The 16892-nt window shown below is 39.9% G+C and overlaps 1 protein-coding gene and 1 long non-coding RNA gene across 4 annotated transcripts in view; one reads left to right on the top strand and one right to left on the bottom strand.

Annotated features, from left to right (window-relative positions):
* The window catches only part of khdrbs2 (KH domain containing, RNA binding, signal transduction associated 2), an 87676-nt gene that overhangs the window by 18236 nt on the left and 52548 nt on the right, over positions 1-16892 (bottom strand). For all 3 annotated transcript variants that reach the window (XR_009120386.1, XR_009120385.1, XM_058058717.1), the window contains exons 5-6: positions 15441-15568; positions 11238-11427 (exon numbers count right to left, since the gene is read on the bottom strand). Coding sequence is in view for 1 of the 3 variants with exons in the window: in XM_058058717.1 (XP_057914700.1) it covers positions 11238-11427; positions 15441-15568 (318 nt within the window). In the remaining 2 variants the exon portion in view is untranslated. The remainder of the gene's footprint in view (positions 1-11237; positions 11428-15440; positions 15569-16892) is intronic.
* Positions 5122-16892, top strand: part of LOC131108036 (uncharacterized) — a 19079-nt gene continuing 7308 nt past the window's right edge. Inside the window, exon 1 of the long non-coding RNA XR_009120387.1 lies at positions 5122-5278. This is a non-coding gene — a long non-coding RNA (uncharacterized LOC131108036). The remainder of the gene's footprint in view (positions 5279-16892) is intronic.

Raw genomic sequence — 16892 nt, 5'->3', positions numbered from 1 at the left:
ATTAGCGACTCCAAATTGTCCATAGGTATGAATGTGAGTGTGAATGGTTGTCTATTTTACACCCTGTCTTTGGTTTGACATACAGTCAATTAATTTGCAGGCTAACTAGTTAGCTCACTGGATACAACGTGAGCTACGTGGCGTAAACAAAGAATAATAGGAGTGTAAATGTCTACAGGTGTCTAATAATGGCAAAGAAGCGAATGTGCAATAAAAGCCTATTGTTGCGGCAATCAAGTCTGGTGCTTGTGGATCTCACCAAACATTACATTGACCACTGTAGAATACTACATCACGTTTTTAACGTATCCTTTGAATTAGTTTGAGTATTTTTTATGCTGAAAATACCTAATTTGGACAAAGAAATTTTGCTTAAATATGCATCATTTGTTCAGTTGTGAAAAAAGCATTTGATATCATAAATTAATGAGGCATGATTATCCTTGTTTGAAACTAATTTGTTTAAAAAAAATGAACACAGGCTCTTCACACGCGGGCTGTTAGGAATAAATCAAATGTTAACACAAAAGGTGGCGAGTTCTCACTCGGCATAATTAGGACAGCAAGGAGGTAAAGGCCCTGTAGCTGTATGCTTCATTATCAGTTGACAACCTGCATGTCCCCCAACAGTGACGGATCTTCACGCCGCGCTGCCTCTGAATGTCTTGGCGCAAAGCGGCGCGGGAAGGAATATGAGATTTGCACCCTTTTTTGTCTCAGTGAATGCTTGTCTGCTTTTCACGCTTTCCACCTTTTGTTGTGGCTTATTCTCATCATTTATTCCTTTACTTTTATTTCATAGTCAAATAAGGACCTTGTTATCACCTCAGAACTGAATTAATTTTCCACATCTCAGTTTTAGTGTTTGCTCAAAGGTCAAAGTCTTGCGTTTTATATTCTGCTCGAGCGTTTCTTGTGCGAGTCATACGTGTGTTTTAATAAACGCCATCGTCTAAACCTTTTGCTACAGAGCAGCAGATATGGCCCGGGAAAAACAGCTCCTCGTGTAAAAAATACACAAATCTGAAGAAGCATCTTTGAGGCACAAGAGAAAAATGGGAGGATTTTTCCTCTCTCTCATCTCAAAGGATGGCCTTGTACCGCTTCCGCAGTAGATGGGAGTTTATTTTTTTTCTCCTCAAAGCCTCCCAAAGCTCTGTGTTTAATCACATTAGTGTTTTTTCAGCCTGGTTATAGTTGCAGGGCTCAAGTTTTGCAACATCAAGCTATGCATTTGAAATTTCACCAACAATTTTCAAAATCACCACATTAAAAGTGTGTCACAATATTCATTCATTCATTCATTTTCTACCGCTTATCCTCACGACGGTCACGGGGGTGCTGGAGCCTATCCCAGCTGCCCACCCTGGACTGGTGGCCAGCCAATCACAGGGCACATTCTTTCTCTATATCTTTTTTGCCACAAATCTCACCTTGCTTCAACCTTTGTAGCACCGCTGCTCGTATCGGCCATATGGAAGCAACAAAAGGTTCCATTTATGGAAGGTTACAAAAGGTTACAAAGCAGTGGACAATTTCTGGAAACTTTCTATATGACAATGAATTACTTTTACCTGGATATTTGGATGGTGTTTTTTTTTTTACATGTTATATTAAATAATTCAATCCCAGACATTTTTCATAAGACTTCCCCTCCAGTACCGGACATTTTAGAGGATTTTTTTATTTTTGTGTCCTAGGGCTATATGAACATGGAAGATACCAAAAGATAGATAAGACTCTTGTCCTTCATCAGAATTTTTTTCCCCCTATACTAATCTGTTCTTTAGTCACAGGCAGTAGAACATACGTCAGTTTGAGCAACATCAGTTCTCGACGAAAGAAGCACAATTTTGACTTTGACACACATTTAGTCATATATACTTATAATTTGTTTGGCTAAAACTATAAGCAAAGCCTTTACCAAAACTTTGTCCAACGATACCAGAACATAAACACACAACTTAAAACTTCCCTTCAAAACATATGATGCTGATAAAATGGCCTTGTGGCTATCAGCTTAAAGCTGCACTAAACATTTGCTAAACTGAACTACTGTGGAGTTGCATCATCACCTCTTCTTACCTCTCGCACAAAAAAAAATTAAAAAAAGATTGGGTGGTCTGGGTTGAAAAACTGTATAAAGATTTTTGTCATACTGGTGTCAGATCAACTATAAAAGTGCTGATTTTTACTTTTTAAACTGTCAGATTGACGGATGACAGCAATTTCTATGCCACAGATATGCTGGAGCCTATCCCAGCTGTCTTTGGGCGAGAGGCGGGGTACAGCCTGGACTGGTGGCCAGCCAATCACAGGGCACATATAGACAAACAACCATTCACACTCACATTCATACCTATGGCCAATTAACCTAGCATGTTTTTGGAATGTGGGAGGAAACCGGAGTACCCGGAGAAAACTCACGCATCATGCAAACTCCGGCACAGAGATGGCAGAGAGTGGAATTGAACTCCGGTCTCTTTGCTGTTTGCTCGGCCGCTGTGAAGCCTGTGCCACAATATGTTGTTAATAATATGACATTTTATGAAGAATTGTAAATTGTTTACTAATACTTTTTTTCCACTCATTGGGAGTGACCAGGATGGATAGGATCAGATAGTGAATATATTGGTAGAAGGATGCTGCCAGGTAGGAGGCGTAGAGGAAGACCAAAGAGGAGGTTTATGATGTAGTGAAGGAGGACATGAGGGTAGTTGGTGTGGGAGAGACAGGATTGGATGGAGGAGATTGATTTGCTGTGGCGACCCCTGAAGGGAAAAGCCCAATAAAGAAAGAAGATTTTTTTTTGTAATTATTACTTTGATACTATTTATTTTTGCATCATACATTTTAGTGTAAAATAATTTATATTACATTTTTCATTTTTCATTCAATAAAAATAAAATATATTTAAGTGCTCCCGCATTACACAGTATACTGTAGTCGTGTACTGTGATAAAAATATAAATAATACATCCTTTGACAGAAAAAAAATGATTAATAAAACATCTTAACAGCAGAAGCATCAGCCGATTGCTGAAGAAGCAGATATGCTATCTCTGGAAAGCAGGCCTCCTCTGACTGGATAAGAGATCTGCATTAGAAGCACTTTCATACTATAGCAAAGACGGGATTTTGCGTCTTATTACAGATAGGAAACTGATTTTGTCCTTTTTCTGATGTTGAAAAGCAGGAAATGCCAGCTCACATCAAACTGTTTCAATATTCAGCTCTAGCTGACATTTCAGCAAAAACAAGGTTCAAATTCAGCCAGGAGAATGAATTTAGCCAAGCATAATAAGACAACAGTGCTGATATTGGAATGGAACCAATGTGGACTGACCTTGTTGCCCCCCCCCCCCCCCCCCCCCCCAGCCTACATTGAAGCCCTTCAATCAGGACTGTGATGTTTTAAGAGCGACAAGGATGCTCTCGGTCGTTTAACTGCTTGACTGCCTGACAGAGTTGATTAATCACAAACAGTCTAATGAGATGATTTGCGTGACGACGCCGCTCCACGAATATAAGACACACAAAGTGAACACGGGGAGGAAAACAACAATCCCATTATCATTTATTCACAAAGAGGTAATGACTGTAAATGGCGTGCATAAGTATGTGCAAGTTATGAATAAAACATATGAGTGGAAACATACAGGATGCATTTCACATGAAATGTTGTGACATTATCAGTTATATATACAAACATCCCTCGCCCATTCGCCCTTTCAATTTCGCGGCTATACTCAATTCATTCATTCATTTTCTACCGCTTATCCTCATGAGGGTCGCGGGGGTGCTGGAGCCTATCCCAGCTATGGACAGCTATAGACCTATGGACAATTTGGAGTCGTCATTTAACCTAGCTGGAGCCTATCCCTGCTGTCTTTGGGAAAGAGGTGGGGTACAACCAGGACTGGTGGCCAGCCAATCACAGAGCACATATAGACAAACAACCATTCACACTCACATTCATACCTATGGACAATTTGGAGTTTTTAGATTGTGGCAGGAAACTGGAGTACCGGAGAAAACCCTCACACGCATGGGGAGAACATGCAAACTCCACACAGAGATTCCCAAGCAGAGAATTGAACCCAGGTCTTCCTGCTAGGTGACTATAGGGGTGTTATTTCATGTCTAGAGAGCTCTAATAATATTAAAAAGATATTATAGATAAGTTGGTAAGTTGGAAGTTTTCTGCCGCTTTTCCTGACAAGGGTCGCGAGGGTGCTGGAGCCTATTCCAGCTGTCTTTGGGCGAGAGGCGGGGTACACCCTGGACTGGTCGCCAGCCAATCACAGAGCACATATAGACAAACAACCATTCACACTCACATTCATACCTATGGACAATTTGGAGTTTTTAGATTGTGGCAGGAAACTGGAGAACCCGGAGAAAACCCTCACACGCATGGGGAGAACATGCAAACTCCACACAGAGATTCCCAAGCAGAAAACTGAACCCAGGTCTTCCCGATAGGTGACTATAGGGGTGTTATTTCATGTCTAGAGAGCTCTAATAATATTAAAAACATATTTGGAAGCTGGTAAAGAAGTTGAAAATTCATTCGTTCATTCATTTTCTACCGCTTTTCCTCACAAAGGGGTGCTGGAGCCTATCCCAGCTGTCTTCGGGCGTGAGGCGGGGCACATATAGACAAACAACCATTCACACTCACATTCATACCTATGGACAATTTGGAGTGGCCAATTAACCTAGCATGTTTTTGGAATGTGGGAGGAAACTGGAGTACCCGGAGAAAACCCACACAGACTCCACACAGAGATGACAGAAAGTGAAATTGAACCCTGGTCTCCTAGCAGTGAGGTCTGCGCGCTAACCACTAGACCACCGTGCCGCCCAACGCACTGCAAGTTGCACCCCACAGTAATAATGATATTGCTAAAATCTCTGGCAGTGTCAATCTAAAGCCTATCTTTGTAAACACTAAATTCTTCATACAGCTCTTGTATTATAATTAATTATTTTAATGATTTCCTGTTAAAGACTGTCACTTTATATTTTGTACTTCCTGTTTGGCACCAGTAGGTAGGGCCTTTACTTTTTGCTTGAGTGCTGGAGAGCACCTGGTGCTGATTAGTAATCAGTGGACTATTTAGTCCAGCTTGTGTCTCCAGCTAAACACCGGATTGTTTGGTTGTTGTTGGTTTGATGCTACAAGTTCCACCACTTAATGCTTTTTTTGCTTTGCGTGGAACCTTTGTGTTTTCCATTGTTTCCTGCCTGCTCTTTGCATTTCGTCTGCATTCTGGTAAGCCTTAGTTTGACTTTTTGTATTTTTGACCATTCATTCATTTTCTACCGCTTGTCCTCATGAGGGTCGCGGGGGTGCTGGAGCCTATCCCAGCTGTCTTCCGGTGAGAGGCGGGGTACATCCTAGACTGGTTGCCAGCCAATCACAGTATTTTTGACCAAATTTACAATAAATAATGTTTATTATGAAAGATGATTGCATGGGCCTATACTGACTAACAGCTATAGGCTAACTAACAGCCTTATACTGACTAACAGTGGTCAACATAGAAGCAGGGCAAAGTAGGAGCTGGTTACATGGAAATGTAAAATCTATGAAAAGAGTTCTGTATGGGCGGCACGGCGGTCTAGTGGTTAGCGCGCAGACCTCACAGCTAGGAGACCAGGGTTCAATTCCACCCTCGGCCATCTCTGTGTGGAGTTTGCATGTTCTCCCCGTGCATGCGTGGGTTTTCTCCGGTTACTCCGGTTTCCTCCCACATTCCAAAAACATGCTAGGTTAATTGGCCACTCCAAATTGTCCATAGGTATGAATGTGAGTGTGAATGGTTGTTTGTCTATATGTGCCCTGTGATTGGCTGGCCACCAGTCCAGTGTGTACCCTCGCCCAAAGACCGCTGGGATAGGCTCCAGCATATCCGTGGCATAGAAATTGCTGTCATCCGTCAATCTGACAGTTTATAAAGTAAAAATCGCCACTTTTATAGTTGATCTGACACCAGTATGACAAAAATCTTTATAAAGTTTTTCAACCCAGACCACCCAATCTTTTTTTTTTATTTTTTTTGTGCGAGAGGCAAGAAGAGGTGATGATGCAACTCCACAGTAGTTCAGTTTAGCAAATGTTCAGTGCGGTTTTAAGCTGTTAAAATAGCCACAAAGCCATTTTATCAGCATCATATGTTTTGAAGGGAAGTTTTAAGTTGTGTGTTTATGTTCTGGTATCGTTGGACAAAGTTTTGGTAAAGGCTTTGCTTATAGTTTTGGCCAAACAAAGTATGTATATATGACTAAATGTGTGTCAAAGTCTAAATTGTGCTTCAAACGGCTGTTTTTCTCTTTTTTCTGATATGTTGCTCAAACTGACGTATGTTCTAGCCTGTGACTAAAGAACTGATTTAGTATAGGGAATTTTTTTTTCCGATGACGGACAAGAGTCTTATATATCTTTTGGTATCTTCCATGTTCATATAGCCCTAGGACACAAAAATAAGAAAAATCCTCTAAAATGGCCGGTACTGGAGGGGAAGTCTTATGAAAAATGTCTGGGATTGAATTATTTAATATAACATGTAAAAAAAAAACATCATCCAAATATCCAGGTAAAAGTAATTCATTGTCATATAGAAAGTTTCTAGAAATTGTCCACTGCTTTGCAACCTTTTGTAACCTTCCATAAATGGAACCTTTTGTTGCTTCCATATGGCCGATACGAGCAGCGGTGCTACAAAGGTTGAAGCAAGGTGAGATTTGTGGCAAAAAAAGATATAGAGAAAGAATATTGAGTTCATAAATTATGAAAAGGCGCAGATCCATGACAACCACTGGCTTCCTTGTACTTTCCTGGGAAGTTTTAAATCAATATCACCCTCGATAGGTGCCATTATGGACACAGTATCACTTTTAGGAGACAGCCCGACACTTTGACAGCATGCATCAATCAACAGCCTCTGGGGAAATTGACACAATATCCACACAGGGTGCATCTTTGCAGGGCAAAATCTGCCCCTGCTGAGCCATTGTGTTTCATCGGTAGGATGTTTGCTTCGGAATGGTGAGCGGCATTACGCGCGTCTGTAAACTAGTCACAAAAATCCCTGCATAAGAATATCTTCCTGCATTCTGGAAGTACGCTGAAAGAAAATTGTGTAATGTAGCAGAAAAGAAGTAACTCCAAAGTGAGATACGAGAGAAGAAAATGTTCAGGACAAACTCATCTCCCCGAGTCTCTGCGCTCCCAACCTCCTTTCCAACCTCCAATTACAAAGAGAAGAAAACGCTGCACTTTTTCACTCGTCAGAAATACGCGGGCTCTACATCAGAAGTCAATTTGGTTTGGTAATGAGACTGTGCTGGTGCATCTCCCCGTGCAGACAGCCCAATCTTCACTTGCCAGCACACATGGGGGCTCTGCTTAGCGGGGAGCCTCTGCGGAGCTACAATGGTGAAAGTGTTGCCTTTTTCTGTTTGGGTGGAACTTGGAAATCACCTTCACTTTGAAAATGACCTTAAAGAAAATCTCCGGATCTGAGGACAAGTGGGATTTTTTTAAATGTTTTTGATATGAATCTCTGTGTTATTTAAATGATGTGAACGACCTTCAGTTCAACATTTTCTCAAATGATAAGCCTCAAAAGTCCAACAAAACTTTGAGTTCAAACTGTTGACATATGACGTTTCGCTTTTGTGGTTTTTTTTTATGACATAAAAACTCCACAAAGCTGCAGATGTGGTCTTAAAGCTCCTGATGGAATACATACATACATACATATGTGTACATATACATACCGTATAAAACAGTATAATATACTATACCACTGTTCCCTTGCCATTAAGTCTGTCAGGCAAATGTGTATAGTATTATTTTAAATAGTTTTATTTAAATGGGACCTATTATACTTTTTCCACTTTTCGGACCTATAAATGTAGTTGGAATGTTGTATTCCCATGTTAAACGATGCCAAAGTTTCCGATAATGAGGTTTGTGAGCCCTGGAAAAAGTTTTGGATGGCTCGAAACGCTCCGTTTCTGAGGGTGTTGTAAAACTGGAGGTTTGTGATGTCACAGAAGGGCGGGCTTCCTTAAATGGACGTGCGGTGCAGGCAAAAGAAATGCAGCTGGAATAGGTGCAGATTATGGAAGATCTAGAAAGCTTTGTGTGCTGGTTATCGTGTGTAGCTGCCCTATGGGAGTCCACAATTCAATATAAAGAGCCCAAAAATAGCATAATAGTTCAATTCCTTATTTAGATCAGCCCCTTGAGATGGAGCATCTCACTTTTCAGGGGTCCCAATTGAGTTTTACTACAATCCTACAGATTTACCGTAGTGGGCTGGGGAGGCCCCTGAGCCAGAGTCTTACCTGTTAAAATGAAAACATACATACACAATAAAACAAGTGCTGAATTTGCACATTTCCGGAGGAAATACAGGGCAGAAAACCAAAATGAGGCTAGAGCAGGGGTGGGCAAACTACGGCCCGGGGGCCACATCCGGCCCGCCAAGTGTTTCAATATGGCCCGCCTGTTCTTTCTAAAGTATTTTATATTTAACTCAACATACAACCTGGCATCGTGGCTTGGGCCAACTTTTTGATGGTTGAGGTAGCTGCTTTATCAATTTCGTTATTTGATGTGGTCTGTTGTTTACAAAATGCTCCTGGAAAAAGGAACACAAGCACAATAGTAAAAATAATAATAATAATAACAATAATAATGTTGTTGTTAGTAATAATATTACTATTATTATATTAATATTGTTGTTAATAATATTAATATAATAATAGTAATATTATTATTATTTAAAAAATAATAAACAATATTTTTATTATTATTAATAATATATAATATAATATATTATATAATAATATAAATAATAATTATAATATATTATATTATATAATATAATGATAATAACATTACTATAACTAATAATAACAATAGTAATTCTAATAAAAATAATTATAATAACAATAATAATAATACATTTAATTTCTAATACACTTCACATCAAATAAATGATTTAAAAGTTCACATATAGCAGATTGCATGACACTTTTACATGTAAAATATGTGTAAAAATATAGGTGTCAAAATTGACTGTTACGTGTAAAATACTATATACCAAAACAAAGTTTTTAACCCAAGTGGTACATTATCCTTGCTGATTGGACAATAAAACACAGGCAAATGTCATACGTTAAGGCGCTACAGTACCTCACCTTGCTGTGAACAGCATGTGTTAGCTGGAAGGTGCTTGTCGCTGCCATCTTTCCATATAGAGGAACAGCCATTTTATTTTTTTTGTCTCTACAGCAGCACCAACTAGATGTTGATTTAGCAACACATTAAATGTATTAAATACACTTATGCTTTGTTGAATGAACGAATGAATAAACTTGACCACAAATGTTTTTTTCAGTTTGGAAAAAAAGTTATTAAATTTGTGTTTTAAAACAAAATCTGCAAGGAAATTATCCTCTTTGTTTGTTATCCACCCTCTTAATGAGCAATCTGTATTAACATTCAACTTCGGTGAACTTCACCGCGCGTTACAATATTCATTCAGCTTAAAGTGTTTAAGACAGGGGTGGGGAAACTTTTTGACTCGCGGGCCGCATTGATTTAACAAAATTGACGGGGGGCATACTATACATTTTACACGTAACAGTCCACCTGGAATTATTGTATCTATAAAAATATCATGCAATCTCCTATATGTCCCCTTTTCAAGGAGCTTTTTGTAAACATCAGACCACATCAAATAACAAAATTGATCAAACAGCTACTTAAACCATCAAAAAGTTGGCTCAAGTCATGATCCCAGGTTGCATATTATTATTAATAATAATACACTTTATTTGTATAGCACTTTTCAAAATACTCAAAGACGCTTTACAGAAAAATGGACTTGAATAAAAGCAAGTAAACAGAGTAAAAGATACATTAAAATACAACATTCATTTGTTTATACACAGTTAAAACATGGGTAAAAGCGGGGCACAGCAGTCAAGTATAAAAGTTCATTCATTCATTTTGTACCGCTTTTCCTCACGAGGGTCGCGGGGGGGGTGCTGGAGCCTATCCCAGCTGTCTTTGGGCGAGAGGCGGGGTACACCCTGGACTGGTGGCCAGCCAATCACAGGGCACATATAGACAAACAACAAACATTCACACTCACATTCATACCTATGGACAATTTGGAGTGGCCAATTAACCTAGCATGTTTTTGGAATGTGGGAGGAAACCGGAGTACCCGGAGAAAACCCACGCATGCACGGGGAGAACATGCAAACTCCACACAGACATGGCCGAGGGTGGAATTGAACCCTGGTCTCCTAGCTGTGAGGTCTGCGCGCTAACCACACGACCCTGTGCCGCCAGTATAAAAAGTTAGACATTAAAAACAGATTTAAAGAGGTGGGTTTTTAGTTGTTTTTTGAAACTGGGAAGGTCAGGGCAAACACGCAGCGAATGGGGCAAAGAGTTCCAGTAGGGTGGGGGCATCAATGGAGAAGGCCCTGTCACCCCATTAAGTTTAAATGAAATACTTTGGAAAGAACGGGCGGGCCGTATTCTAACACTTGGCGGGCCGGATGTGGCCCCCGGGCCGTAGTTTGCCCACCCCTGGTTTAAGAGGAAGAATGACAGAAGGATGAGAACAAGTATGATTTGATCCTTGACCTCAATACCTGGATCATATTGGGTCGGAGAACACACTGTTTATGTTTTGATGTCAGATTCAACAAATCGTAGCTGTTATCATTCAAAAATCTTATTTTTGGTCTCACAGGCTGTAAATGGAACGTCCTGGACCTCACACCTATCAAGCTAAATTTCCATAGAATATAGATAGATACCCAACTCCCTTGAACGTGTCAAAAAAGGCCCCATTGTGATATTACCTTCAACATAAAGTGGGGGGATCACTTTAACTGGATCAGCCCCCCCAAAACGCCTCTACAAAGTCTTTTTTTGAAATCGCTTAAGTAGTTCAGTGGTAATTATACTTTTAGTTTGAAAGGTTTTTTTTTTTGAATGAAAGTAGCATCTTGAATTAATTGCCTGCTTGCCCTAATTTTACCAAATCATGTCCCAGTTTGGCCTACCTCCGCATGTAAAGAAGGACTCATCACATTACCTGCAGCTTAAACCAAGTCTGATTTACACACAGTTCAAGAGCAATTACTATCAGCGCTACTTTTTTTTTTTTTCTTTGAGCAAAGAGGATTGGACTCACGTAGTCGTCGTATGATTCATGAGCGCCTGCCAACAGCGAGGGTCGGTACCCTACACTTGCCGCCTTTGCTGCCGCCCTGGCTCTTGGGACTTGAGCGTCTCTCTTTAAAACAGACGCAGTGAGCTTGCCGTGCGCAGCCGTCGCCGTGCCCCGAGGTGTTACCCCACTCCTTCCCGTGCTCCTCCGGGCCCTGCAAAGAGGAAGCAAAGGAGCGTAGCATTGACTTGCCTTGGGAATCCTAGTTTGCAAGTGTTGTACCCATTCAGTGCAGAATCCAGTGTAATCAGTTAAACCGGCAGCCTCAGTCGGTCGTCATATCACTGGAACGTATGCCGGAGTCAAACATGAAAAAATTATCATCTCAGCTGGCAATGAGATCTTGTAAAGATCGAAGGCTGAAATGTGCGACTTTGTGTGTGTCCTTGACTCAATGCCTGTGAGAGACGCTCCTAATATCAGACTTCTACCAAGGCCAAAGAAAAATTCTTCCTGTGGCCGTAGCCGCCTATGAGGTGCGTATGTAAATGGCCTGACAAATGTTTACATAATAATGTGTGTGTATGTGCATGGACAGTTGCTTATATTGTGGTTGTGTGTGATTAAGTCTCATCATATTATTAATATATATTATATTATTAATACACTGTCTAAGTCCGACTGTGTTGAAGTGTCTATACTATAAAACAGGGGTCGGGAACCTTTTTGGCTAAGAGAGCCATGAAGGCCAGATATTTTAAAATGTGTATCTGTGAGAGCCATATACATTTTGAATGCAATAAAATGTGTGCATTTTTATGTAAGACCAACAGTTTTAGATATAATGGGCTCTAATTACGTAGACCAGGCACACTACCCCACGCCAATGGGGTGTGGCCAGCACACTTTTGTGAGCAGCGCAGTGTCTAATAATAAATCAAATACTTGCTGCCATTAATGCAACTTCTGCTGCTGCATAGTTTTGAACCGTATTTAGTACACGTATTTTATTCTTTTGGCCATCTTCACCAGAAGGCTTGGTTCTGCAGCTTTAGCTATTTGACTAAAGGAGGAAAGTTTACATTTACATGTTTTTTTGACATCTCAATGACCGAAGTAGACTACAGCATTACCCAGTAATAATCAAGTTTTGGTGTTTGACCTGGAAAATATCATCAGGAAAGATACGTAGATATGGTTGGCCGTATTGCAGCAGAATATAGATGGACAAATTAAAATGCATAACAGTCATTTCTGTGATGGTTTACTTTAAAATGTTAGCAAAAATACATTTTTATTGTGGTAAGAAATGCTTGAGAGCCAGATACAGTCATCAAAAGAGCCCTACCTGGCTCCCGAGCCATAGGTTCCCTACCTCTGCTATAAAACGTGACTGTCAGCCGGCACCCGGATGTCATTGCCCCTGAGCTCCGTCACCCCTTTATCGCGTCATCACTGGTCGAATTTGTAGTTTTTAGCTAACCGAGTTACACCACAAGTCTCTGCTTTTACAGAGTACGGCTACATAAAAAATAAGTGCCAACACTTTGGCAAACACTAGCAAAACATGAAGGTGTTGTCTGTGTGGCATCTTCAATAAAGGTAAGGGGGGGCACAAGGTCATTTAGTTTTTTTCCCCTGAATTCCTGGCGGTGCCGCCGTGTGGAAGTGTGACAGTCAAGCAGCAACGCTGCCAGGAATGCAGGTTGAATTTAACATTGCAAAGCTGTCTATTGTCCTCTGACTTCCATTTAAATGTGATGTAGGTGGGCTGGAATAGCCTCTTTTGCTCCGGTGCTTCCTCTTCTAGGTAACAGCCTATTGTGATCCAAAAATACAGCCTCTCAGAGGGGTATTAGTGGTGCATATTTTTCATGGAGATTTACACTAATTGCTTATCGGTGTGCCATAAGCAGTAAATCTCAGCAAGTGCTGCTGGTGGTGCTGAATTTTTGTTGTTGTTGTTGTTGGAAACGTTCCAAGATATGCTTGAATTAGCCTGCCAAAATTACACAGACCATACCTGTTTACTCCCGTCAAACGGCCACCTGTTTTGTGTGAACAATTTTCACTAATGAATAAATAAATTATAAGGCGAGAATTTCATACAAATAACCACGCACACACAACTGAGCTAATGGAATGCTTTCTTACAATTACTTTTTATTGTCCTCTTAGAATATTCCCTGATGAAAATGCAGATTGCTGCTTGTTGTCAATAGAACACCCTGTTGCACATAACTCGGTGCATGTATTAACTGCAATGGGGTGAGGTTAAACACACCTTGAGGAGGTTTATTACAGCAGTTTAAGAGGACTTCAATGATGCCCTTTGACTACTAAGCCTTTAAGACATTTGATGCTCATTTACTTTTTATGTCCTCCTCTCGGCTCTTTATTGGGCGTCTCAGGATCCATATAGCACTCATTGGTACTAAGATGAGGTACAACTTTTTTTTTTTTTTTAAAAAGCCCATATATGCAAGGTGTTCCTTGCATGTATTGTATGTTGCTAAATGAGGTAATATTAGAATTGGATTAATATAGTTGATGTGTCCCAGGCAGCTGAATTAGCCCTTTAAAGTCGCAATATTGCAACACTGCTAAATTTAACAAGCCATATCTGCACATATGGTGCTTCCTATAGTTAATAAGTTTAACTGACTCTGTACTCTTGCTGCTGTGCAATACAAATTTCCCCACAGAGGGACGAATAAAGGCATATCTTAAGTTACACCAAGAGATGGTGGACATCTATAACTTCAATCTGAGCAAAAATTGCGGATGTTTCTACGCAAAGTTGATAGATTGTGAAGCCCCTTGTGCATGCAACAGAGCATCCGCTCGCTATGATAGTCCAAACACAACATACTTGAGCCAATGTTTCGGTATGTGGAATCAAACTATGGAATGGATTGAGTAAGGACCTCAAACAATGCACAACGATGAGCCAATTCACGAAACAATACAAGCAGTTGATGTTTGCTAAATACAAGGATGAAGAGTCTTGAACCAGTCATGATGTGCTATATATGTATATCACTATATTGACACGCACTATGGTACCCATTATGGCATTGAATGGTCATATCGTACTTTGGTACGAGGTGCATTATAAAAAAAAACAAACAAACAAAAAAAAAACCTTAAACTGTATTATGGAAAGCAGGAAGTGAACAAATGTAACAGTTAGTGATTGTAAAAGTACCAGATGGAGGGGTAGGATTTAATAAGCTTTGCTTCTTCCTACTCCTTTTGGACATGTGGAACTGGGAACTGATTATGGGATGCACTCAATTGTAATCTGATGCATGTTCAAATGAAATAAAACCATTAGCATTACCAATGTTTTGCTAAACCGTGTTCAGGGTAGGAGGAAGGGACATGGTGTGTTGTCAAAACACTGCTAATGGTGAGGAGAGTAGCGGGAATGTAACAAAAAAAACAAAAAAACCTGAGAATATTCACAGGCATAATACATACATAGATACGTTATATATCCATCAATATAATAATAGCATGGTGATGCAGTGGTGTTCAAGATCCCAATGTAAATGACGACGATGACGGCTGTGTTTGCTTAAGAGTATCACAAGTGGATCAGACATTTTGATGAGCTGGTATGGCGAAGACTGACAAATTCTGAGCCTGGTGATGTCATAATATGCACATTAGTTATTGTTATTATTGTCTCAGAAAAAGAGTGCTGACATAGCATTTAGGGTTTAGTCCGTGCAAAACAATACAACAACAAATGAACTTCTGAAGACGTTCAAGATGCATTAATTGTAATTAATTTTGTCTGTGCATGTGAATAACTTTTCTACCACTCTCCATCAGTGTGGCACTCACAGAAATGTAAGCCACACCCCTTTTTTCCTTAAACTTAATTAAATATTAAGTTGTTAAATACAACAATTAACAATACAATTAAGTATGTTAAATTCAGATTCTGTGGGGAAATATGTTCTCTTGCTGGAAATGATATAACAATGGTCACGTTACGTGAATACTTTGAAATGGAACACATTTTACTCAACACACTGAAAATCTCAAGTATTTTCAAGTCATTAGACTAAAATACGAGTCAAGTCCTGAGTCATTGATGTCAAAGTCCAAGTTGAGTTGCAGGTCCTTGCTGATTATATGGATGTTATTACAATTATGACTGGAGTCCCTTGACTTGGACTCCAGTCCACATCTCCGCTGTTTACATGAGTGCGTTACCTGCTGGATACTGTAGTTGCTGCCCTGGAGCTCCTTCCTTGTGTGCTCCTGCCTGTTTTGGACTCGTCAGAGCCATTCAACAGCGAGAGCTCTCGTAGTTGCTCCTGTCTGATCTCGTCATTGTAATCCTGCAGGAGCAAAACAAAACAGCACGCCTCACTTATTAAAATGAAAAACATTCAACGCACTTGTGCAGCGAATGTCACATGCGACTGTCATGTCAATTAAAATCATTCAAATCATCTTGACAGATTCTGTTTACACTGCAACGAATGAAAAAGAATGTCACTTCTTTTTCATCTTAGAAATTAGTGAAGACTTGGTTTTATTTTAAAAATCGGAGTGCATTTTCGGTGGTGAATTAACAAATTAATTAACAGGATTACAGTGTTTGTAAACCAAAATGTATGCGATCCATAACCAATACTGATAATTGCACTGATAAGGGAATGGGCTAAATAGCATTCATTATGTTGTCATTTCTGAGAAAACAAACACTTTTATTTCAGAGGAAATGCCAAGTCTAATTAACATAACGACACACTCTCTCCATAATTGTGCTATTGACAACAAAATTGGCGAGGCAACGTTGTCTGTTCTTATGTGAGACACAGATACTTTTTTTTTCACTTTGTCATGTCCATCACCTGTCAGGCTGGTGTCTCCGCCTTCATCTGGTTCCTCCCACAGCCTGATTGTGTCTTCTCAGGCGTCGTTACCTCTCAATATCGCTTTAACTTGACTGAGGACTTAATTGTTTGGTTGCTGCTGTGATCAATAAGAAAAGCAGAGACTTGTGGCGTAACTATGTTGGGAAAGAACTACAGAGTCAACCGCGTGTAAAGACGTAACCACATGTATTGTGTGGGGTGTGGCATGAAGAATTGGGGTAAGAAGTGGGCGGAATATACGGTTTTAGGGGGTATAGCACCCCCCATGAAGTACCTAATAATAGAGGTATAAATGGACAATAGAAATATGGTGACAAGTCATTTATTTTAGTAGCCGCAAGAAAGCAACAATTTTTAGAACTGGTATCTTCCCAATCATTACAACGCCTACAGATTGGAATGGCAACGACACAAACCAACAAAGGCGCAGTTGTGAGTACTGTCAGCACTTCAATCAGACTTTGTCGCAAGCGATTAATTTGCAAAACAAAATTGCAGAATTGCTGCATCAAACAGTAACAATAAATCTACAGTAAACCTCGGATATATCGGACTCGGATATATCGGAAATTCGCTCACAACGGACAGATAAAAAAGAACCGATTTTTCTGTTTCTGTTATTTCCAATAAAAATTCATTGCATATATATACCGTTATATTTTTTATAACGGATTTCGCCTATTTCGGACAAAATCTCCAGTCCCGTTCCAATGCATTTCCATTAAATTTCCCTCGCATATATCGGATGGCCGCATCGTGGCGCTCAGATTTGCCGAATCGT

The sequence above is a fragment of the Doryrhamphus excisus genome, chromosome 20 (genome assembly GCF_030265055.1).
Source record: "Doryrhamphus excisus isolate RoL2022-K1 chromosome 20, RoL_Dexc_1.0, whole genome shotgun sequence".
NCBI lineage: Eukaryota > Metazoa > Chordata > Actinopteri > Syngnathiformes > Syngnathidae > Doryrhamphus > Doryrhamphus excisus.
Note: the sequence above shows the minus strand (reverse complement) of the source record. Positions and strands in the feature narration are given on the sequence as shown.